Source organism: Cervus canadensis, chromosome 18 (assembly GCF_019320065.1).
Source record: "Cervus canadensis isolate Bull #8, Minnesota chromosome 18, ASM1932006v1, whole genome shotgun sequence".
Taxonomy (NCBI): domain Eukaryota; kingdom Metazoa; phylum Chordata; class Mammalia; order Artiodactyla; family Cervidae; genus Cervus; species Cervus canadensis.
Window position 1 is genome coordinate 5,683,386 of NC_057403.1, and position 25,410 is coordinate 5,708,795.

Sequence of the window (25,410 nt, forward strand, 5' to 3'; positions counted from 1 at the left end):
TGATTCAAATGCAAAGGAATGTGGAAGTGAGCACTTCATCAAAACATTTCTCTTTGTATGATTTTGACTGAGTCATAAAAATAGTCTGTAGCAGGATATCAAGAAATTGCTTGAAACAAACTCCCACAATAAAGTTTAAAAAAAGAGAAGATAATCCAAAAATTATCTGCAATCCAAGAGAAAGCATGTGCCCTGTGTCTAGGGGAAAGAGAAAAAGCACTTACAGCACAGAATGACCTGTGTGTTCTTTCCCCAAGTATTGCTATGTTTTGACCTTTGGCCCTACAGAGCAGGTGAATCATCCCCCACAGAAGTCCCAACCGCTAGGCAGCAAGATGGGACTGCAGGAGACTTCAGGCATACTCACAAATGGCATTGACCTCAGAATCCCACCACGGTCCCTGCCCTCATTCTGAGCTTATGGCTCAAAGCATATTTTAAAACAAAGGTTCAGAAATGAATTGCTCTTTCTTTGATCAAACTTTGAAATGCCACATTGTTTTAAAAGGAGTTACAATTATAAAAAGAAAAAGAAGCAGTTTCAACTGTCAGAGTCATTATGATAGCCTGGCAAGATCAAAGTAAGGAAAACTAGAATAACATTGGAGGTCTGATCTTATAACTACATGTTGCAAATGTATATTTTTCACTCTTCACCCCCACCAACCCCCAAATGCTCGGTATGGGGCAATAACATCCACATCTTGAACTTTAGAGTTCTAATAGATTCATTCCCACATGGATTCATTTCTCATAACCATCAAATTACTGATATACAAGATAAGTGCATATTATATAACAAGTATTGCAAAATCATAGACTGACCTAGATCTTTAGCATCCTTCTTTGATAGAAGATGTGTGTGAAGAAAAGCTAAGAAGCTAACACCAAGAATGTACAAAAAAGCTTTACACAATGTTACAGAATCTTGTCTGAAGAAAAAAAAAAAAAAACATTTGTAAAACATATCCAATTTTAAATAAACAATAAAATCAGCAGACTATAACATATCATAAATAGGGTTATGAAAAGATAACAAATATCTTAAATTAGAATTATAAATGGGTAATTAGAAATACTTAATTGTTTTCAATGTTAAGAATCAAACCCAGAATTAAAAAAGAATCTTTTTTATTTCAAAGGTTGCTTCTTATATTGAAGCTCATATTAAAGCAACAGTACAATGTTCATAAAATATAAGTGTGATGCCGTAACATTTCTTACATGTCAGAATACTGATATTCGTATGTATACTAAAATAAGAACTTTAAAATTGTACAAATAGATACATTAAAAATGACATAGAAATAGGGCGCCTCTCACTGAAACAAGACAGTTATATCTGGCACATATTAGTTTAAGATGAAAGTAGAAGCAAAAAGATTTACAAGAATCAGCAGTAACAAGATTGATGCTCAAGAGACATAATTGTACATTGTATTGTACATACATTGTATGGGTTTAAGCTGGCTGAATATTATATATTTCAAGTTTAAAAATGCACTACATATAGAGTGTCCATAGTTTAAGGCGAAATTACAGCTCAGAACTGTTGTCCTTTCTAATTTTGTGGAAGCATCTTTGACAAATTAAAACAAAAAGAAGAAAAAAAAAAGAGTTCAATGTTCATGACACATAAACAATTTCCCTTCATTATGAGTTCACCGTTAAGACTTCCCCTTCTCTTAAATATTTTGTATGCCAAGTGGTTTTTCTCTAGCCAAGTTGATAAACAACTTCAATATTTGCCTTTTTGTGAGAAAAGGTACTTCACAGTATTTACCACTTTGATGTCCTTGCAGTTTTATTAAATGTATCCTCTCTGTAAAACTTTGCTTGTTTTAAATGAGCCTTTCCTTGATTTAAAAAAATACCTGTTTACATATCTTCTAGATTCCTCAGAACGCCAGACACAGTTCTTAAGGCCAAATTTGTATCGTTATTGTTAAGAGTCGTCATCAAAAGTGTCTTTGGAACCGTACAAGTCCGCTAGTTTCTTAAACCGAGGGCCCCAGTTCTGTAGGTAGTCATAGTCCAAGTCTGAATCTGTGGTAGCCGACTCTAAGGAGCTCAGGGACCCAGCCACGGAGCCCCTGCCTTCATAACCATAGATTTGGATGGAGTCATAAGGAGGGGCAGTTGGGTCATTATCCGCCTCCTGTATTCTCGTGTTGATGAAGTCATCCACATCCACACTGTTGGGTGCTGGCCGGAGCCCAGGTCTAGGCATGTACTGATACTCAGGTTTGATGTCTTTGCGAGGGATAAATCCATTGATACCATCGGGGTTCTGGAGGGTGGCGATATCAAAGGCTTCTGTGTCTTCTTCCCCACCACCCTCGTCATCATAGGTGATGATGTTCTCACGGACATCTTCCTCCTCAAAGACGATGAGTGGTTCTTTCTTTTGCCTTCTCAGGGTCACGAACAACACTACAATGACTACAGGGAAAGACAAAGAAAGGAAGCAAGGGTTAAGTCCAGTCTTCTGGGGTTCTTTTCCCAGGGGAACTCTGCTTACCTTAAAGCATGGAGTACACATGCTTCAGAACAGGGACCAGTCTATGAAATGAGTGCCTTACCTGGAATCCTCAAAGATGTGCAAAAGCTGCCCTCCACTTGTCTCTTCCTCTGCAAAAATGCTGCCAGGAAAATATTATTATCCAAACAAACTGGCAAGTTGGAACTATTGTGAGCTTTTTGCAAATCAATCTGATACTATTTGGAAGTCATCTTCCAAAGAATTAGGAAGATTCTAAATATCTCTGTCCGTCTGCAGCCTCTTAAATGTGGGTTATGCCTGTCTCTTTTTGCAAAGGAAAGCAGCTGCCTCTCCAAAGTTTACAAATGAAGACACGAGAGACTTGAGGTCCTGTCTAAAAGAGGTTGCAAGAGCTCTGAGGTGAGGCCAGCACGGAACCCACTACACCTTTATAAGAAACTGGATCATAAGCATAGCTAGACTCTCTTCAGACCACCATATAGAAGAGAGATAGCTTATAAAGACCCCCAACAGACAAATGAAAAATCTCTATTTGTTTGAACAGAAAACTGTGTCAGCTGAAACTCCAGATGAAACCACTGCTATTGTCTCTTCTCTGAGAGAGGGGATTCCACTGAACTCAGGCCATCTAGGATAAGTGAGCAGAGTTGCTTACAAGGAAAGCTCAGCCACTGCTTCATTCCTCTGACAATCCCCCCACTTCCCCATAAGAGGCTTCTACAGTCTTTCGTTGGAACACTGGGCTTCTCTGGTGGCTCAGTGGTACCGAATCCACCTGCCAGTACAGGAGACATGGGTCGGGAAGATCCCTTGGAAAAAGAAATGGCAACCCACTCCAGTATTCTTGCCTGGAAAACCCCATAGACAGAGGGCATGGGGTCACGTGGTGTCCATGGGGTCATAAAAGAGTCAGACACCACTTGGTAACCAAGCAACAGCAACCACATGCTCAGCAAGACTGCAGAAAATGTTTGTGACTGAATTTGGCAAGTGACCTTAGAGCCCCTCTGGATCCACCACCACTGTGAGATGCAGGACGAGGGTGTGCACCTGCCTAGACTCTGAATGGCTTCCAGTGCTCACTAGGCAGTGTTTTCCCCCTGTGCCTAGCTCCTAACAACACCTTCACCAGGACCACTCCTTTTCACTTTCTTTGCTTGGATGACTCTTTATCTTTCATCACAAAAATCCTTCCTGATATCCCATTCTGATACCAGACAGGACTACTGCTATCCGTTCTCTGCATCCACCTGGCCATCACCATGACACCTGTTACACTGTTCACACATCTGCCTCCCCCACTCGATTATGAACTTCTCAGAACATTTCTGTTTTCTGCCCCCTCTGCTTGGACTATCCATCCATCCCAGCCCCTTTTCCTCAGATGGAACACTCAGCATCTGATAGGTGTGTTACATCCTCCAGAAAGATGTCTCTGACCTTCCCACTCAATGTCAGGCACTTTCACCTCTTGGGCCCCCACTGCCTGTTATGTTCATATCCCCATCATAGTGCTCACCATGTGCCTCTGTATTTATCTGCTCATGCCTATTTTCCTCAATAGATGATGAACTTTTTGATCACTGAGATCTTGTATAATTCTTCTCTTTATCTCCCTGGGCTGAACACAGGGCCTGGTATCCTGAAAATACTCATTAACTATTTGTTGAATTCAACTCGTTGGCTCTTCCCTATGCATTGAGGATCCATGAATTCATTCAGTAGACAACTAACCATCATGGAACAAGTATAAATTGATGTCTGACATACTTAGGTTTGAATTCTGACTTTTTCATCATGCATGATTTCTGAGACTTTGGGACTACTGATGCAAGCTTCCTGAGGCTTTCCTGCTATTACAGAGTAAAACATAGACAGGATCATGTGCAGAAGAAGGGCACCAAACTCAGCCGGCAAGTGCAGGAAAAGCTTCTCCCAGGTCCCTCCGAGCTGAGGCATATACCCAGATATAACATATGACAATTGGGCTGGGAAACCAAGATCCAGCTTCAGCCAGGCCAATCTTCATCCAGTTCCTTGAGTCCTCCATAGACCGTCTTTGACATCACAATTACTCTTTCTACCTCTAACTCTTCTCATTCTTCTTGTAAGGCAAATGGTTGTTCATATACTAGGTCTCTGCCTAAATTCCTCTCCTGCAAAATATTCCGATGGTCTACTCGGTTCCCTGTTGATGCCCCCAGATGTATTCTGCTAGCAGTCCAGTGATGCCAGCATTTTGCTCATCACGAAGTTCCCCCAACTCTGCTCTAACGCTTGTTAAGTCACTTGCTCTTCACGCCCCATACCCTGAAATACATGAGCAGGCAGACACTTCTTTTTTGTCCCAACTTGCAACCACAGTATATAGCACATGTAACTTGAGAAATATACGTGTGTCAAGGATGGGCATCTGGTTGAAAGGCCCTTCCCACGGGTGGCCCGGAAGATCCCTTACCCAGGAGAATGACGATGCAGGCGAGGATGGCGATCAGCGCCCCGGTGCTCAGGCCGGCGTTCAGGATGTAGGCTTCCGCGTTGCAGGACAGCAGCGCCCCGTTCACGTCACATCCACAGACCTTGATGGTGAGGGTGTTGGTGCTGCTCATGGGAGGGATCCCACCATCACTGATCACGATGGGCAGGAGGTACAAATCCTGCTTCTGCCGACTGAACCCTCCGCGCCGGGCATACACGCCCGCGGTATTATCTGTGGGAAGAGGGGAGAGAAGGCGCACTTGGAGAGCAAGGCCAGGGCGTCACAGCCTTCAGTCTGCTCCGCTCAGCTTGGCTGATCTGAGCGTGCTCTTCTCACCACCAAGGCTAACAACCAGAATCGCCCCACTCGTTCTCTAATCTAGACATCTATAGAAGCCGCTGCCATTTGGCACGACAAAGATCCCTGTTTTGTCCCATCTGGAAACAAAATTCAGAAATTGGCTCTTTTTTATTTTGTCAATATGAATGCTTTCAGTGGTTGGGTAAGGACACCATTTTCTGTTTGAGTGTTTGTCCTTTTCCTCAAATAGAAGGACTTACGGGCTTCAACCACACCCTCTGTTAGTGAGGGATACAATTAAATAAGATAGGCGAGTGTGCACTTTCCCAACTTCATGACAAGCCTTTGGCCAGTTTTTGTTAGTATTTTTGAGAGATTTCTAATCCACTCTCAAATCTTGCCCAAACTACGAACCCACTCATAAGTCCTAAAGGGAGATGTTGTCTTTAAAGTGAAAATATTTTATAAACCTAGCAGCAGGTTTACAGTTTCTCTGAAATTCAAGCATCATCAGCCACCCAGTTGAAAATCTCATTCCTGCTTAAAACAATGATGGTTTCTCTGTTGCCCACACAACACAGCCCGCGTCTACACAGTGGATCATCAGATAGTTCCCTGATCTAGACTTTACCTTGCCTTCCAGGCTCACGCCTGCTGTTTCCCACACACCCAGTTCAGCCTGCTGTGCAGAACTTAGGACTGTTACTCAGCACACCATATTCTTTGTACGCCTTGACTTTGACCCTTTGCTTTAAAATGCCCTCCCTCCCACCCAAAGTTCCTTTAATCATGACCAGTGAGTTTCTCAAGCCTCAAAACTGAATCCAAAGTCACCTTCAGGAAGCCCTTTCTAGACTCTTCCCCGCATCTCCATTGGGACCCAGCACACTGTACATTCCTATACAAATCAGTCTCCCACTCTTCTGTCATTATTTGTTGGCATAAAATACTTGGTTCTCTCCTAGACTGTGGAATTATGGAAAACAGGGGCTTTTATCTGCTTCATCTCAGTCCCTCCAGTGCTGGACACACAGCAGACATTCAATAAATATTTGTTGAACAAATGTTGTAACCATGTTCTGGGAAAGGTTTCACTCAAGTTCCAGATGTTGGTTTTCATGTATTTCTCAATCTTTTGTAACCTATTCCGAAATGCTTCCTCATCATGTTTTCTGCATATCTCTACCCGCCAAAAAGATTTTTTTCCTAGACCATATGCTCTGCCTTGGAAAACATCGCTATTATAAAACAGTGGAAGTTTTGAATATGCTCCATCAAATTACACAGACGCAGACACACACACACACATATACACACACGCTCAATATGGCATGCCTCATTTTGTGAGTTAGAAATCAGTAATTTATAACAAGGTTAGACCAAGATGATGGCCCATTGCTTTGAATGAATTGATAATACCATGAATTAGCTCTTGTGGTAGGAAAAATTATCCTAGAATCTAAAAGCTGAATTCATATTTTTAAGTTAAAGAAAATGTAACATATTCTGTGTGAGATTTAAAAAAAAATCTATACCAGGTTCAGTCTCATTTAGGACTGAATAGATATTTTGAGTATTGCAGAAGCTAAAGTGTGGGTGCTGGCTGGTTTTTGGCAAGACTTATTAATGACATATCTTCTGCCCTCTGCTGCCAATCTCTCAATCAAAACACGGCAGAACCATCAGCCTTCATCTCTATATTTTCTGAAGTTTATATGATTAGCATATGTTGCTCTTATCACTGGAGAAAAATTATATGTACTATGAAAAATCATGAATTTTTTTTAAAGGTGGTCAAATAGAATGTAAACTTAACATTCCGTTTGCTGAGTGTCCTTTCCTATTGTAGGCTATACCATTGTTCTATGCTTAACAAATACCAAAAAATTGACATATCTACATAAATTACTTCAAATGTTATTTTTTCCTTCTCATAATTTTATTTGAATTGAAGGCTTTCACAAATTAAATGTTAAAATATTTATTGTATTTTAATGATCTGAAATGTCAAAATGCCATACCATCATGAATAAAAATAAATATGAAAAAATTTATGAAGAAAATAAATTAATTAAATTGCTTGGTCAAATATACCTCTCTGATATGAATGACATCCCCAAGAGATGTCACCTATTGAGTCCCACCCTGTTACCCATGATGCAGTTTGGTGGGAACATGACCTGAGTGTTTGTATTTTTTTTAAACCTGTGGCGGCCGTGGCTTAAAAATATACTCTTGAGTGTGCAATCCATGCAAAACTGTACCTCCAGATGCCAGCAGGCTGGCTTATACATGAAGGTAATTGAAAACCAAACACTAGTGGAAAACATGTATCTGAACAGGACACCAGCCTGTGAATTCAAGATGCTTCATATTCTGAACAGCTGAGTCCCCTCAGTCACACTGAAACTAGGAAATGAAAGCTCATCAAAGTGCCCAGCTGACTGAACCGTTTATTGTCTCTGCGTGATTCATCAGTAGAATCTCGAGAACTTTTAAAAAATGTTTCACATATGGATTTTAAGATTAGTTTGAGAGGTGGAAAATAAACGGTCTGAAGGTCTGTTCCTGGGCATATTCCAAACACATGCTTTAGAATGAGTCATTTGTCCTGCCAGAGCCTTACTTGTTCATTTCTAAAATGAGGACACAAGTTGATACCAAGCATGCCTCATGGGGTTGCGATTAGGACCAAATAATAAAAACCTTTGGTTGTCCTCTGGGTTGTGCTTCCAGGGAGCTCAGGAATCCTTCTAGCTGGAAAACTTAGCACCAGAATCCAGGTCCTCCAGAACTGGTGAACTGGTGAGGGGTAGGTATAGTTAGACGAGAAGCATGTCTAACCAGACTAGCTTGGCACTTAGGTGGTTACTGTTGCTTGAATGCATATAATAGCCCCCCTTTAGATCTAGACCTCAGCACCAATGGAAGGATGAGTTTTTCTGCAGGGAGGGCCATATCAGAGGAGACAGCACCGTGTCCTGTGATGGTCTTTCTTGTTGTCCACTCTGGTCACTGATCCTTTACTAACAAAAAGGACCATTATAAGCAGGGACTCCATGGAAAACAACTCTAGAAAAATAAATGGAAAATGAAACAAACTGACAACAATAATAAAACCTCTGTAGGAAATCATTTTTGTATCCTAGGTTTGGCTACAAATTCTCTCATTATTTTAATTAGCCAGCTACTCCATATCCATCTTTGAGAGGGTCCCCTCAATTTGGACATACACATTTCTGAGAGGTATGGGTGATGCAAGAAAAAAAATAAGAGCTTTTGTAGGACATATTTTCAGGGAAGTGTCAAATTGATTCCATGGTTAATAAGATGAGGAAGAAAATGACAACTTTTCTATCAATTTTTAAGTTTTCATCAAGAGATTTCTCAAATCCTTCTCCTTTATTGTTTTTGTTGTTGTTCAGTCACTAAGTTGTGTCCAACTCTTTGCCACCCCATGAACTACAGGCTCCTCCATCCTGCTCTGTCTCCTGGAGTTTGTTCATATTCATGTCCATTGAGTCAGTGATGCTGTCTAAACATCCCCCCGTCTGCCACCCTCTTCTTTTGCCTTCAGTCTTTTCTAATGAGTCAGCTCTTCACATCAGGTGGCCAAAGTATTCTTTATAAAGCTTCCAAGGAGCAAATCTCAGTGTTTGGGGTCAAACAGATCTGGGTTTGAATCATGACTCTTCTACATATTAATTGCCTGACATTTAGACATATTAGGTAAATGTCTTGAGTTGCTATATTCTCATCCAGGAAATTAATAGTTTTTAGGGTTAAATTTGATTCCATTCATAAAGGCACTTTGCACAGTGCCAGGCTGTTGCAGATGACCAGTAAATATCAATTATTTTCTGGAAGCTCTCCTCTTTGTGCAGTAGACTAATGAGGAAGAGAAACATTGGCAAAGAGAGGAAAGTGAATTCTTAGAAATGTCATTGCAGCCTTAAATGCAATTGCCTACAGGGAAGGGTGCATCCTTCAGAGGTAGGAAGATAGTTCATGCTCTTCAGTTCTGGGTAAGGTATTTCCCATGGTAAGAAAATGTTTTTCAATCACCTTGGTCTTTCATCCTGACACCTTATATTCTTCTCCCTATCCACAAACATGGATGCCTTTCCTTTTTCCCCCCCACTTAGGTAAAAACTTGCAAACGAGGTCATTAATTACTAGTATATGTCTTGTACAAACTGTAGTATTTCTATTAATGGTAAATAAATTCAGGTTTCAAATTTTTATGTCTACAACCTAGACTCCTAACTGGATGCTATTTTTATCTGCATACTTTGTCATTACATTAACAAAATGTAAAAATTCTTCATAATGATGGTCTCCATGGTACCAGTTTGGAGATGCAAATGTAAGGGCCATGATGATGATATCACCCAAGGGAGGGATATATACAAAGGATATTAAAATGGAAAATTATGATAGGGAAGCAGCCTTTTATACATCAACTCTATTGGGTGCCAATCTTGTATTAGCCAAAAGAAAAACAACCAGGGCAAAGTGGGCAATATGTGGGCAAACTCAGTTGTGTCTGACTCTGCGACCCCATCAACTACAGCCTTTCAGACTCCTCTGTCCATGGGATTTTCCAGGCAAGAATACTGAGTGGGTTGCCATTTCCTTCTCCAGGGGATCTTCCCGACCCAGGGATCAAACCTGGGTCTCCCACACTGCAGGCAGACTCTTTACCATCTGAGCCACCAGGGAAGCCATATATGGGTATAGCAATCTGAAAAGAGGAATCACTGCAGCAAAGGATTAGTACTTTCTGCTCTCATCATGATGTCAGCAGAGAGGCTTGGCTTAAAGTGAGAGAATAGTGCCTTAAAAAGCATCTTAAGACACTCTTCCTTACCACTTCTTTCCCTCTGTCCCTCTCTGCTCCAAAGCTAAAGATTCCCCTACTGATCAACTTGATCAGAGATATTAATACTTTAGCCTGTGAAGACAGACACTGTCTGCATCCTACTGGAGCCCATCTCTTGAGACTGTAAAAGATCTAGGCCAAGCCTTGCTCTTATTTAATTCACTTCTGACCTAAATCTACCTAATTTATCCTTTCTCCTCAAACCTTAGCAACAAACTAAATCCATCCACCCCATTAAAAGCTTCCACACACTTGAAGACAGTGATGCAGTCCCTAGCAGAATAAATATTATGTGATTATGTTCCTCTGGGTTTTCTCTACTTTCCTTAGATATGTGGCAATAGCTCTATCAGAATAATGAAAATATATATATATAAAGTGCATCCCAAAAGTATTAGTGAAGTTTCAAACTTTGAAAATTTCAGAAACACACATGCTACAGAATTATTGTACAAAAGACATCATTGAAAAGTCTAGTTATTTAGATTTTTTGGTACTAATTTACATTTGTGATTTTTGAAAAAATAATTTTAATTTTTGATGGCACTATTTGTGACACCTTGAATCTGAGGGAGGGACTGAAATAACAGAAATTTCAAATAATGCTTTTGAAGTTTGTAGCATTAACTTTCTGAGATGACTAAAGCTTAAAGGTAAACTTGATATCTGCATCTTTTATTGTCTTTCTAAACACTGTACGAGCCACCTATCTACCTGCAGTCATTGCTCATATTGACTATTTCACAGTCTATGGCAACTGTTTGAATGTGTGTCTTCTCCAATGGACAGTAACATCCCTGAAGGCAAGAACCTTGCTTACTCATCTTTGGTCAGCAGTGTTTTGTGAGCTAGAAAAGTAAACAGTTGAAGGAGATTTCTTTCATTACATTCAGCATCCATCTGGCTTTTCCACACAGTCAGATTTTACTGACTTAATAGCTTGCCATCAATTTCCAGACTGCCTATCTTCTCCCACTTTGTACTTTTGAACCCCACTTGATCATCACTGCCTCTATTGATATTATAGATTTTGTTCCTGGAAAATATCATCTCTATCTTATTATTTTTTCTTATTATTTTGGGTGAGTCAGATTTAATTAAGTAACATTTGTTGAGCTGCTAATATGTGCAAACCTTATTCTTTGTTACTTCCACCTACTTAACCCCAAAGAATTTTTAAACTATGTGCAGAAAGTATAATTACCTTTATTTTATATGAAAAGAAATTCAGAAACAAAGAAGGAAGCAACTGATCACAGTAACAAAACTGGGATTCAAACTCCTCTAGGTTTCATTGTATTTTTACCAGTGCACAGCAGACCCTAGAATTCTGATATTATTGCATGCCACATTTGTTCCTTTTTTTTTTAATACCAGATTTCTCCAATATGGTTAGTTAATTATATGGACCCCCATCACAGCCTATAACTAAATCCTTACAGACTCAAGTCCCAGATGAAAGAACTGCTCTTAGAACGCTAAGAATTTTATGTCAGAGAGACCTACAAAGGATTTAGGGCACTTATTCAACACTTCTCTTCCCATAGCATTTCCAGAAACACACACACCTTCAAAAACAAACCAGTATGCAAGACGTAAAAAGAAATCTATTATTTTCTTAATATTTTGGAATGATGGAAATGCTACAGTGAGGTAAATTCTGAGACTAGCCTTAAAATATTAATGCAGAAAATTGTTTGATCCAAGACTCAGAGGGCTATCATGTCTCCCCTGTAAATGAAGGCCTGCATCCTACAGAGGAAGGGGGATTATGATCTTTTAATTATATCTCTGATACTGAGATTCAAAATTCAAAACACAACAAATAACACGGGAACAATTGCCCATGTGCATGTGTATATGCACATAGAATTGATGCTTTTGAACTATGGTGTTGGAGAAGACTTTTGAGAGTCCCTTGGACAGCAAGGAGATCAAACCAGTCAATCCTAAAGGAAATCAGTCCTGAATATTCATTGGAAGGACGGATGCTGAAGCTCTAAATTTTTGGTCACCTGATGCAAAGAGCTGATTCATTTGAGAAGACCCTGATGCTGGGAAAGATTAAAGACAGGAGGAGAAGGGGATGACAGAGGATGAGATGGTTGGATGGCATCACTGACTCGATGGACACGAGTTTGAGCAAGGAGTTGGTGATGGACAGGGAAGCTTGGCATGCTGCAGTCCATGGGGTCACAAAGAGTTGGATACGACTGAACTGAACTGGACTGAACTGATGTGTATACGAGGCATCTAAGTGTGCACTCTTTGTTGGTATCAACAGACTTTTCAGGTTGTAGTTTATCACATTCCTTAGAGTCAACCCTCCTTCCACTTTCGTTAGAGGATAATTTTCTCTTGGTGATAGAGAGGGAGAAAGGAATGTATTTCCTGGTTTTAGAAAAGGAAAACTACCAGGGAATTCAGTGGGAGATAAACATATAGGGTCTTTTAGTGAGTTGAGAAATCCCAACAGTTAAGTCAGTGACCAGAGCGAACCTTGAAAGAATAATCTGTCTAATTCACCAAAAAGACCTATTCCTCCTTCTGTTAGGTTGAGGAGGAGGTGGGTTTCCAGATAAATTGTGTTCTGCGTTGGAAAAACTGCAGCAGTGAATCTCAGGCAGAAAAGGAACATAATTATTTATACAGTGAAAATGGCAGGGCATTAAAAGCCATCTGCCATTTTGATCTGCCAACAGAGAATCTTCCATATTGAAGCAATTAAGGGGGGAAAAGTCCCACAGAAATCTGTTTGATTATCTTTAAATTATAAAAATGAAAAGCTGGAAGCATATTTGGATGCTTTTTGGTGCTGCTCGTCAGAAAAAGAATTGTCATTAGTTTAGACCAAAAAAAAAAGAAGAAGAAGAAGAAGAAAGAAAGAAAGATGTTTGCCAATTGGTCTAATCAGGATGAATCTGTCTTGGCTATCTTTCCTTACCCAGCCAAACCTGCTTTCCATACAAACTTTTTTTGTTCTACTTTTAAAAATATTTTTAATTAATTTATTTTTTATTGAAGGATAATTGCTTTACAGAATTTTGCTGTTTTTTGTCAAACCTCAACATGAATCACCCATAGGTATACACATATCCCCTCCATTTTGAAGCTCCCTCCCTCCTCCCACCCCATCCCACCCCTCTAGGCTGATACAGAGCTCCTGTTTGAGTTTCCTGAGCCATGCAGCAAATTCCCCTTGGCTATCTATTTTACATATGGTAATGTAAGTTTCCATGTTACTCTTTCCATACGTCTCATCCTCTCCTCCCTTCTTCCCATGTCCGTAAGTCTGTTCTCTATGTCTGTTTCTCCACTGTTGCCCTGTAAGTAAATTCTTCAGTACCATTTTTCTAGATTCCATATATATGTGTTAGAATATGGTATTTATCTTTCTCTTTCTGGCTCACTTCACTCTGTGTAATAGGTTCTAGGTTCATCCACCTCATTGGAACTGACTCAAATGCATTCCTTTTTATGGCTGAGTAATATTCCATTGTGCATATATACCACAAATTCTTTATCCATTCATCTGTCGATGGACATCTAGGTTGCTCCCATGTTCTAACTATTGTAAATAGTGCTGCAGTGAACAATGGGATACATGTGTCTCTTTCAATTTTGGTTTCCTCAGGGTATATGCCTAGGAGTGCGATTGCTGGGTCATATGATGGTTTTATTCTTAGTTGTTCTATTTTTTTTTTAATTTGATTTAATTTGACTTTTTTTTAGTAGTTCAAACTTAACTCTGAATATATCATGCATCAGAACTCATTTGATCTGCAACATGACGCATATTAGATAATATACTTACAAATTTAATACATTTGAAAGTCATCTCTTCCTGCATCCAGACCTTAGATGTCCAATATAACTTTGTGCAATAATATATGATGAAAGGATAAATGGATGGAAGGAGTGGGTGATCTGGTACTGACTCCTTCAGAAGATTCCAACATAGAAAGAAGGGTTGTCTTTTTAGCCTGAAGCTTATCTCATAACATAATCATCTTTCCACAATAATAACTAAGCCCCCAAATGACTGAAGCACATTACATGTCTTTCTATCTACTTTTTCCATTTTAATCCATGCATTTGGTCAACCCACTTTTTTAAAATTTTGGGATTCCAGAGCTCACATTCTAGTGGGAGACAGACAGAGAAATGTATGCTTGGAACGCAGAGTGATTAAAAAACACCAGAGGTTAGTGCAGTGTTCCTGGAGCACAGAAGAGGTAGCATCCAGGGATGGGCTGGGATGCCCAGCAAAGCTTCACCTAAGAGACTTCATTTACAATGCCACTTGAAAGAGGAGGTATAATAGTCAGGGATGGGGGTACATTTTCCACAGAACAAATGCCAAAAAGATAAAGACCAATACAGTATACTAACGCATATATATGGAATTTAAAAAGATGGTAACAATAACCTTATATGCAAAACAGAAAAGGAGACACAGATGTACAGAACAGACTTTTAGACTCTGTGGAGAAGGTGAGGGTGGGATGTTCTGAGAGAACAGCATTGAAACAAGTATGCTATCAAGGGTGAAACAGATCACCAGTCCAGGTTGGATGCATGAGACAAGTGCTCAGGGCTGGTGCACTGGGAAGACCCAGAGGGATGGGATGGAGAGGGAGGCAGGAGGGGGGATCGGGATGGGGAACACATGTAAATCCATGGCTGATTCATGTCAATGTATGGCAAAAACCACTACAATATTGTAAAGTAATTAGCCTCCAACTAATAAAAATAAATGGGAAAAAAAAAACATGGGCATGTGAGAACACAGCATATTTGGGAAAATAAAGATGGTTTGAAGCTTTTGGAGCACGGTTTATGGTAACAAGAGAAAGGAGATGATAGACGCAAAGTTTATGGGAAGGAGGTCATATCATTTCTTGCTCACTAGGCTATAAAGTTTCAGTTAAAGCCATAGGAAATGGAGAGTCATAGGAGAATTCTAAAAAGAAAGACATTATCAGTGGGGGCAAGTTAAGTTAAGTGGGGGCAAGACTAGGGTCAGACAGCCTGTTTGGAGGCCACCATGATAATTACAGCTCCTCTGCAGGTAGGTCAGGAACAGTCACTATCGAAATCACCTGTGCTTTCACAAAAGAGCTAATTTTGCTGCATGTGCTTTTAGGAATTTCCTGATACATGGGACTATGTCTCACTCACTGCTACAGCCAACATTTAATCTTTAACCCTTGCTCTTTGCATTTCATCATTATTTGGAATAGAGGTTTGGAAATTAGAAATGTGAAGTTCAAAATCAGGATATTTCAATTTAAAGTATCAATTAGGTCAGTGGTCAAAATCATACTGTCTTATTATTAGTATCCAAAAATTGTGCTAAAAACTGAACATCTGTTTTTTAAAATAAAATTAAAATGGAGAGTAAACTTCCTAAAATACACACACACAACACAAATCTTAATTTTAATATAACAATCAATATTATGCTTAACAATAAAACTCTAGAAATAATATCCCCACTAAATTAGTAAGTAAAGCCATTATTATTGCTATTGTTTAGCACATAAAGCACAAATCTATGCAGTTTGTCAAAAAAAACCCAATTTTTTTTTAAAAAAGATGAAGCAAATTGTCATTATTTAATTTTTATGTAGTTGTCTCCCTAGAAAACCTAGGAAAATAGCTGAGAAGTTATATTAATAACTTCTCAGTGTCCAATAATAAATGAACTAAGTAAAATAGCTATAGTTTATACTAAAAATTGTCACTTAGAAAATAATACATAATTTAAAAAATCTATCCTAGGACAGCTAGGACCAAAATATAAAGTAGCTATTCATTATCTTAATAAGAAATATGAAGAACAAAAATGAAGAAAACTATAAAATATCCCTGATGGTAATTAAAAAGAGAACAGATTCAATGGGAACTCAGATCATGCTTCTGGATAGGAAGAATATTTTAAAATTGTTAGTTTTTAAATTAATCTGTAAATTTAAGGCAACCGAATAAAATTCATGAAGATACTTATCAAGTACCTAAAAAAATTCTAAATTATATCTGGAGGAACAAAGAAACCAAAATCTAAGAAAGAGTAATAAAAGGAAAACAATGTGGACAAAATACTTGTCAGATTTTAACATAATATGTGTTAAATCACTCATGAAAAATATGATGCTCTTATGAGAGTAAATAGAATAGGAAATGTTGATAGTCCATAAAATCTAGGAGTATGTAATGCAGATGAAAATAAGGATGGTGTTATAAAGAAACTAGAAATTACTTTCTTAAATGATAATTTAAAAATGGCCAACAAAGGGAGCTTGTGTATTTATCTCATATGGATAAAAGGTTGGAATGGGAAATGTGATATATAAGAAAGCAGATAAGCTAAGTGAATATTGATGTCAATTTTTCATGAGGAAAATCTTGCTAAGAATAATATTACACAAAAAATGAAAGGTCATGTACACACTGCTATATTTAAAATGGATAGCCAACAAAAACCTATTGTGTAGCACATGGAACTCTGCTCAATGTTATGTGCCAGCCTGGATGGAAGCGGGGTTTGGGGGAGAATGGATGCATGTATATGTATGGCTGAATCTTCATCGTTCACCTGTAGCTGTCACAACATTGTCAATTGGCTATACCCCAATACAAAATGTTTTTGGTCTTAAAGAAAAAATTAAAATGAAAAAAAAATTCTTTACTTTAAAACACAGCATAAACAGGACTGAAAGGACATTGAAACAGTGGGGAAATTATGCAGTAGGTATGATAAGACATGCTATCAAGGATAGCTCAAAATTCTTTATGCAGAGCTTCAGCAGTACGTGAACCAAGAACTTCCAGATGTACAAGCTGGGTTTAGAAAAGGCAAAGGAACCAGACACCAAATTGCCAATATTCCCTGAATCATAGAGAAAGCAAGGGAATTCCAGAAAAACATCTACTTCTGTTTCATTGACTATGTGAAAGTCTTTGACTGTGTGGATCACAACAAACTGTGGAAAATTATTAAAGAGATGGGAATATCAGACCACCTTGCTTGCCTCCTCTGAAACCTGTATGCAGGTCAAGAAGCAACGGTTAGAACTGGACATGGAACAACAGATTGGTTCAAAACTGGGAGAGGAGTGAGATAAGGCTGTATATTGTCACGCTGCTCACTTAATTTATATGAAGAGTACCTCATGTGAAATGCCAGGCTGGGTCAAGCACAAGCTGGAGTTAAGATTGCTGGGAGAAATATCAACAACCTCAGATGATACCACTCTAATGTCAGAAAGTGAAGAGGAACTAAAGACCCTCTTGATGAGGGTGAAAGAGGACAGTGAAAAAGCTGGCACAGCATCTGATCCCAACACTTCATGGCAAACAGAAGTGGAAAAAGTGGAAACAGTGACAGATTTTCTTTTCTTGGGCTCCAAAATCACTGTGGAGGATAACTGCAGTCATGAAATTAAAAGACACTTGCTCCTTGGAAGGAAAGCTATGACAAATGACAAACTTAGAGAGCATATTATAAAGCAAAGACATCACTTTGACAGAGGGTGAGATGGTTGGATGACATCTCAATGGACATGAGTCTGAGCTAACTCCAGGAGATGGTGAAGGACAGGGAGGCCTGGTATGCTGCAGTCCATGGGGTCACAAAGAGTTGGACAGGACTGAGTGACTGAACAACAAAAGTGTGTGAAAAGAATGTGCTTAAGCAACAATAGTCAACTGATACCATATACCCTTATAATGAAGTCAGGAGGTTATTTTGGAAAAAAATGTTGACATAAGTATAATGATGCTAAAAAATGCACATCATGTATTATTATGTAGGGAAAAAAGAGAACATTATTTTATGGTTGCCTTTTTTTAAAGATCAAAATATATGCCAAGAAAACAGCTAGAAGGCTATAAAAATTAGCAGTGATTATTTTTAGATTGTATATTACCAAGTTATTTTATTATTTCTAAGTTTATTTCTGCTTATTTGTATTTTCTAATTTTCCTACAAGGAATATGTATTAATTATGCAGTAGAATAAAATTATAAAATTTGTCCTTCACAAATATATTTTACTATAATTTCCATGGCTGATTAAAATTACAGTTTGTCCTTTTCTCTTCATACTTTCCTGGAATCCTAGATTGATGAATTGAATTTTAGATCTTTTTCTCTTCTAAATACTATTGTTATTTGATTATGGGGTTAACAAAGAGTTTTTAAGTAATAATTCCAAAATCAGAAATTAGAAAAGACACAAGCTCTATATTCATAATATACAGTATTCCTACACCTGACAGAACCCAGGAAACACACAAGCGTTCTAGGTCAATTTATTTATTGGCAGGGTGACCTTAGGTAAGTCTCTGAATCTTCTGACTTTTCATATTCCTTCCTCATCTAGGAAATGGGGACAAAAATATCCAAAATGCCTACTTTCTGGGGCTGCTTAGGAATTAAGTGCAACAAGGGCGATTAGAAAGCTTTAAAACCAATGCAGAGCTACATATACGAGAGGTGCGATTCTCAGTATTTTTTTTTCTTTGTGCTTTTCTTATTCATTACATGTTCCTCATGATTTTAAAAGATGCCATAAGTCTAGTATTTTCAAACTAAATGCATCTCAAAGCCTGGGTGGATCGGCTCTTCATCTCCCCAAACGGCACCACTCTTGATATTAATAGCCAAAGATGAACTCAGATGTCGAAGAGTTACCAGTGTTCTACTTCCCAGCTGCCTGCTGAGTTGTCTTTGAAGCTCCCGTGCTGTAGAATGGAGTAAGATAAAATATGAAATAAAAGGTTTGTGTATATTAAGATGGCTTCCCCTCTTATATTTTTAAAGAGGCCGAATGCTTCCACAGAGTTTAGGCAAACACAATCCTGATTATTTACATGGCATAATGGAAGTAAACACTCAAGGAGAGAGAAAGCTGATGCTTTTACTCAGCATGCTATAAACCATTATCTCATGTTTTCTATGGAAAACAGTCTCAGCCGGGAAATTTGGTAACTCAGTAGGCTATTAATAAGATGTGGAATGTGATTACTCTTTTTGGATTACTTCAATATGTAATTACTTTTAGGAGCTGGTAGAAAGAAACTCTATTAAATGATAATTATAGGACTGTATTTGCTTTAAGGTTTTGTAATAGCTCTAAACATGGGAGTTTTCATTAACTGTTTGCCATAGTTAATAAAGGCATTTTTCTTAAAAAGTAACAATTCCGTGCAAAAGTGGTGGCTCCACATAGAATTAGTTTCTTATAGGAAAGGGCAGGGGAAACTGATCATGCAGTAGGTTGGCTTCTCCATGGTAATATAATCTCCTTGAAAATATAGGTGGCATCCCCAAAGTATTGTGACAAAGTGAACCATTTATAACTCCCGAGAGAACAATAGGTCTTAGTATAATGCTTTCAGAGGGTTAACAGCAACTAAATATTAAAGAACACATAAAATGAAGACAAGGCAGGTGATGGCGGTGAAGTTGGCACAATAAGAAAAGCCTAGAAACACCAGCTGTTTCAGGAGGTGTCCAGTGATAAATAGGGATGTTGCCAGGAATACATCCAGGAGTGAGACCTCAGAGGTAAACTGGGAATTATATGAATACAGAGATATGAGGATCATAATGAAATGCTCAAATCAGCCCAAGAAGTAATAATGAAGTATGTTAGACCATATCCCTTCAAATCCAAGCAGCATGGGAAACACTTCTCTCCTTTAATAATTCACCCGGGAGGGCACAGTGGTTCAGGCTGTCACCTCTAGCCTTCTGAAAGTCCAGGTTTGAAATCTAGGCCTCGCTCTCACGTGGCTGACTTACCTAATGGCCTGTCCCTCATTTTCCTCATCTTCAAAATGGGAATGATAATAATTCTTACTGTTGAGAAAATTTAATAGAGTACAGGAAGGATCTTGGCATGGTATTTAGAACATAGTTTGTTGTGGTGGTTGTTTAGTCACTAAGTCATGTTCTATTCGTCACGACCCCATGGACTGTAGCCCACCAGGCCCCTTTGTCCATGGGATTTCCCAGGCAAGAATACTAGAGTGGGTTGCCCATCTCCCCATTCAGAGGATCTTCTCAACCCAGGGAACAAGCCTATATTTCCTGCATTACAGACAGATTCTTTACCACTGAGTCACTGGGGAAGCCTCTAGAATATACTAACTGGTATTTATAATATTGATAACACTGATAATGGTGATGGGGAAAGTAATAGTAATTAGTTTAATTTAAGAAGCTATAAGCCTGATCTCAGTCACCAAGAAATCAATATATAACCTCCCACATAGCTAGCATGTATCTAATGAAAACATGTGAAGAAGGACCAGCTTTTTTTCTTATATTGAATCATGGCATTTGTCTTCCTGTTTTTACAGACTTGCATTGTCACAGGCTTATAGGAGCAGGTGCAGACCAAAATAGTCTGGCCAGGAGTCAAGAAACTTATTTTTTGATCTTGGCTCTGCTGCCAGCTTTGTCTAGGGACTGAACTGTTTGGGCCTACACAACAACAACGAAAAACAACTACTGCAAATAATTTGCAAGTCTAGAATCTCCTTGACTAATGAAATAAGAAGTAGAAATCCCATCAAATTTTGCCATGTTGACAGCAGAGAGACTAATGCCCTTCAGGCAATAATTCTACAACCACCTTTAGGTATCAAGCTCTGTACCCAACCACACTACAATAAAACTGTGCTGGAAAGGGAGAGACAGCTGAAAGATTACATTGCCTTACAAAGCTGAACTAATCTCTTTTAATGCTTTTCTTGATATCAATATTCATAAAGCCATACTATCCCCTAAAGGTTTATCAACCTCTTAAAAAAAATAAATGAAGTTGTTTGCATGTTGACCCTGTAAGCATCCCTACTTGGTTTCCCCAGCACTTCATGAATATCAAAGCCAACAACAACAACAACAAAACCAGTGAAATAAAAATAGACTCACTTATTCCTATGCACCAAATGAGCCCACATCTCAAAATAAAGGTGGCATTATTATTTCTTGTTTGTTCTTCAACAGAAAGGCATTATTAAGATTAGGGGGAAATATTTGTGCTCTGCAATACAAAAGCCATTTGTTTTCCATTTCTACTTCTCTGAACGCACAGGAACCTTGGTACGAACCTCTGTTGTCTCTGACTGTGAAATTTGGATTGTGAATGATTTCAGGGGGTAGACTGAAGATAAATCTTGGTCCATTGGCTGTGTCATCCTTGTCATCTGCACTAATTGTAACAATTGGCTGAAAGAGAAAGGTGGCCCATAAATAAATCATGCTAACATTGACACATCATTTATTCAAAAATTCCTGGCTGGCTAAGAAGCCTGATTTTAATTAGAGAACTTAGCTCCTGAACTAAACCAGGGCTCTGAAGCCTTCTTGGGCAGTTGGGAAGTTTCTCCAAGGGATGCTCTCAAAAGCAAACTCTGGTTCTAACTGATTGCTCCTAGCCAGAGCAGGGCAGCATTACCTGGTTGGAATGTGGCTTGGTCTGGTCACTCTCACAGATGAAGCCTTCATAAGGGGCAGCAAACTTGGGAGCATTGTCATTAACATCAAGGACCCTAATGGCCACAGGGACTTTGGCTTCCTGATGCCGGTTGTCTGAAAGGAGAGAATTCAGATGGTAAACGTGTACAAGGGAAGGATCTATGTTGGTCCAAGTTTCCTCCTGGGAAAGAGTGAGCTCCAGCTTCACTCAGGCCCTGCAGGCAAATGCACTGTTAGCACAAAAGTCACCTAAAACCCGAAGCATGCCAAGTCCAGTGTGAGGGTGATGTCCTAGAATAAAGGCCAACATTAGACTGGTAAGAAATAAACCACTTTTCCCTTTCTGCTGAGGTTTAATCCCAAACGCTTATAGTGTAGTGTGGCTCCCGAGACTGTAGTCTACAACAGCAGTTCTCAAAGGAGGGTTCCCAGGACAGCATCAAACAATTTGGGAATTTGTTAGAAATGAAAATTCTCAAACCCAACCCAAGACCTGAGTTAGAGGCTCTGAGGGTGTGGTCCAGAAATCTTTGTTACAACAAGCCCGTCGTGATAATCCACTGCATGATCAAGTTTGAGAATCTCTGGTCCTTGACTCTTTGCAACCCCATGAACTGTAGCTGCCAGGCTCCTTGTTCATGGAATTCTCAGGAAAGAATACTGGAGTGGGTTGCCATTCCCTTTTCCAGGGAATCTTCCCGACCCAGGGACCAAAACTGGGTCTCCTGCACGGAAGACAGATTCTTTACAATCTGAGCCACCAGGGAAGCCCCTTATAGGTAAACAAAAACCCATAAATAAATCTTGGCTCTAAGGATTCTGCTGCTCTGGGTTTAAACAAAACTGAGGATAAAGTGGGGAATCTTTCAGTGGTGGTGAAGTGTTTCAAGCTGCAACAGGCTATCAGCTCATGTGCCAAGCCTGTATCCAGTTCTGCCAAAGAAAATGAAACAACTCCATTTGCTTATATGTCTTTCTAGATAGATGACCAAAAATAAATTTTAAAGATTGAAAAATATGTTTAAGACTAAAAAAAAAAAATTGTTCTATCTCAGCTATCTGTTATTTTCCAGAATATAGACAGTCTGAAGGAATAATATTTGGCAAAGTAGAATCAAAACCCTTAGGATAATACTTACGGATTTCTGCTGCAAAAACTGATATGTTGAGCCAGGCAGTTTCTTCTCTATCCAAAGGTTTTGTAGTTTTAATAAAACCATCCTCTGGATTAATAGTGAAAAACCTGTCCAGGTCAGTGTGACGATCGATTGAATACCTAAGCAGAATGCAAATGAAGCAATTAGACTGAGACATTCCAAGCAGCTTAATATTGGAATATTTTCTCCATGCTATATTTAAAGCAACTTTTTCAATGACTTGCTTGAGCTAGATTTTCTTTTTAATCAAATTTACTTTTCAAACTCCGTACATGAATCTTTTATAGAAATCATTTTGCCACATTGGAATTCTTTATTCAGGACAATGAATGAAAGAGCTGTTTAGCATATTTGATTGAGAAACAGAATAACATGCTGCATATTTGATTGAGAAATGGAATAACAGGCTGCATATTTCTTCATATTTACTACAATCATCCACCATCTGAATATTTATGAACTTGCATTTGGGAAGTGGGTTTACCTTGCTCCCAAACTACTCAGATAGTCACAAGTGTATGGAACTTTTGCCAGATTTTTGCATATGAAATATTAAATACTCTTAAGTTTACCTAAAGTTATCATCAAAGATCATCCACAGTCCAGAAAAAAATCAGTTTTCTTCATACTTAAAGGAAAATGATAACTACAGTTTGAGTAAATTTATTCAATGTATTTGGTTTTAGCGGTTCTGAATTCCGTTGTGAAATATGTAAAGCAGCCTTGGCCATTCATTTGTAGAGCATTCTCCCCACACTTTAATGACCCCCTGCTAAGCCTAACACCATAGTTGGAAGGTTTTAGCTACTCCTGTCCACTAGAAAATTTGCTTTTTTCTAAAAAAAGACTGAGTAATTTCTAGAATATTACAGGGCAAGGTGAGGAAGAATATGGGTCAAGAGGAATGGTCTTCACTGAGGTGTAGTAAGGTCAAATAACTTGCCCAGGATAATGTACTAGAGACATGGCTCTAATAAGTGTTGACAGTTGTCCATTGGTTTCCATGAGGGACTGGATCCAGGATCCCTGAGGATACTAAAACCCATGGATGCTCAAGTCTCTTATATAAAATGGTGTAATATTTGCATATAACCTACACATATCCTCCTGTACACTTTCAATTATCTCTAGATTATTAAAATACTTAATGTAATGTAAATGTTATGTAAATAGTTGCTGGTGTTCCACATTCAAGTTATGCTTTTTGGAACTTTCTGGACTTTTTTCCCCCAAAATATTTTGGACCTGCAGTTGGTTGACTCCATCAATATGGAACCCATCAATGCAGAATCCATGGCTAGAGATGGCAAGCTGTACATATGTCTAAAGGCATTCACTGAGAGCCATACAACCAAAGAATATTAGAGATAGCAAAGACCCTGGGTGTCACAGAGTTTAACCTCTTTAATTTACAAATGATGGGGTTTGCAAATGATCTGTCTCCTGGTTTCTGGGGAGCCAGTATTAGAACCCGGATCTTCCAGTTAGAGATGATGTTCTTTCCAACAAAGAGGAAATAAGTATGGTACACCACTTCATAAAGTATAAAACATGAGCTCATCCATGACACCATTGACTTCACAGCTCCCTATGGGAATGGAATGATGAGTCCCCTTCCCCAGTGATAAAACGGAAGATAAACTATCACACACCTCATAAATGTCAGTAGAGGCTCAGTGATTGAGCTGACTGAACCCTAAGCAGAGCTCTAGGTGAAAAAAAGAGAAAAAAATAATAGAATATATTTTCCCTGACACCAGGGAGTTTACTATCTACTTGACATGATAAGACAGGCTCATGAGAAGAAAGATAATTAACAAAAGTGTTATTCCATACAGTTGAGCATGTGGATTTTGGTTTTATAAAGTCCTAGGTACAAGTTCATGTCCCACTGTATATATATCAAGTAATACTGGAGAAGCCACTTTAGTTCTTTAAATCTCAGCTTACTTATCACTTAAACTAGATATTAATAGTACCCAACTTTAAGGTCTTCAATGAGAATGACATGAAATAATAGATGTTGAAGATGTATAACCTAGTGCCTCACATGTAGTAAACAGAACAACAAATATAGCTGCTATGATTTTTGCTGTTGTCACTGCTATCACACACTGGATAGATCATGGAAGTCCTCAAATGTCAGTCTACAGAGTATGATTTTCATCCTATAGCCAGTGAAAACATCATGAAGGGCTTTCGATCAGAGGAAAAACAGACTGAATCAGACCATCAGGATGATGAATACGATAGGGTGGGCAAGATAGTCTGAGCTAGTGAGAGTGGGGGAAGGAGCAGAGGAAACTTAAGGAGTTGGTGTAGTTTTTAAGGAATATGAGGTGATAAGAGAGTTAGGTGTAGGAGTGACAAAGGGAATGAAAGACCATGTGATAAAGACAGAACCAGTAGGATTCAGTTGATATTTGGAGGTCTGTGGGAAGCTGGGAGAGTCCTAGAGAATTTTTAGCATGGGTGTCAGAGAGGGAGGCATTGGGAAATACAAAAACAAAGTCAACTTAGCAGGAAGGAGAGACTGAAATTCTACTAGGGCTATGCTGCCATGCCAGGAGAGAAAAGATTCAAGTCTATCATAGGTTTC

General features: G+C 38.8%; 1 protein-coding gene across 3 annotated transcripts in view; it reads right to left on the reverse strand.

The window, feature by feature from the left end:
- Positions 1-1,114: 1,114 nt before the first annotated feature.
- Positions 1,115-25,410, reverse strand: part of CDH11 (cadherin 11) — a 49,275-nt gene continuing 24,979 nt past the window's right edge. The window contains exons 7-11 of one of the 3 annotated variants that reach the window (XM_043437067.1): positions 22,794-22,930; positions 21,635-21,768; positions 21,288-21,405; positions 4,962-5,213; positions 1,115-2,442 (exon numbers count right to left, since the gene is read on the reverse strand). In XM_043437067.1, coding sequence (XP_043293002.1) covers positions 1,946-2,442; positions 4,962-5,213; positions 21,288-21,405; positions 21,635-21,768; positions 22,794-22,930 — 1,138 coding nt within the window. In that variant the 3' untranslated portion in view covers positions 1,115-1,945. Of the gene's footprint in view, positions 2,443-4,961; positions 5,214-18,225; positions 18,912-21,287; positions 21,406-21,634; positions 21,769-22,793; positions 22,931-25,410 lie in introns of those variants that run through there. The other 2 variants (XM_043437068.1, XM_043437069.1) reach the window with 2 other exon arrangements.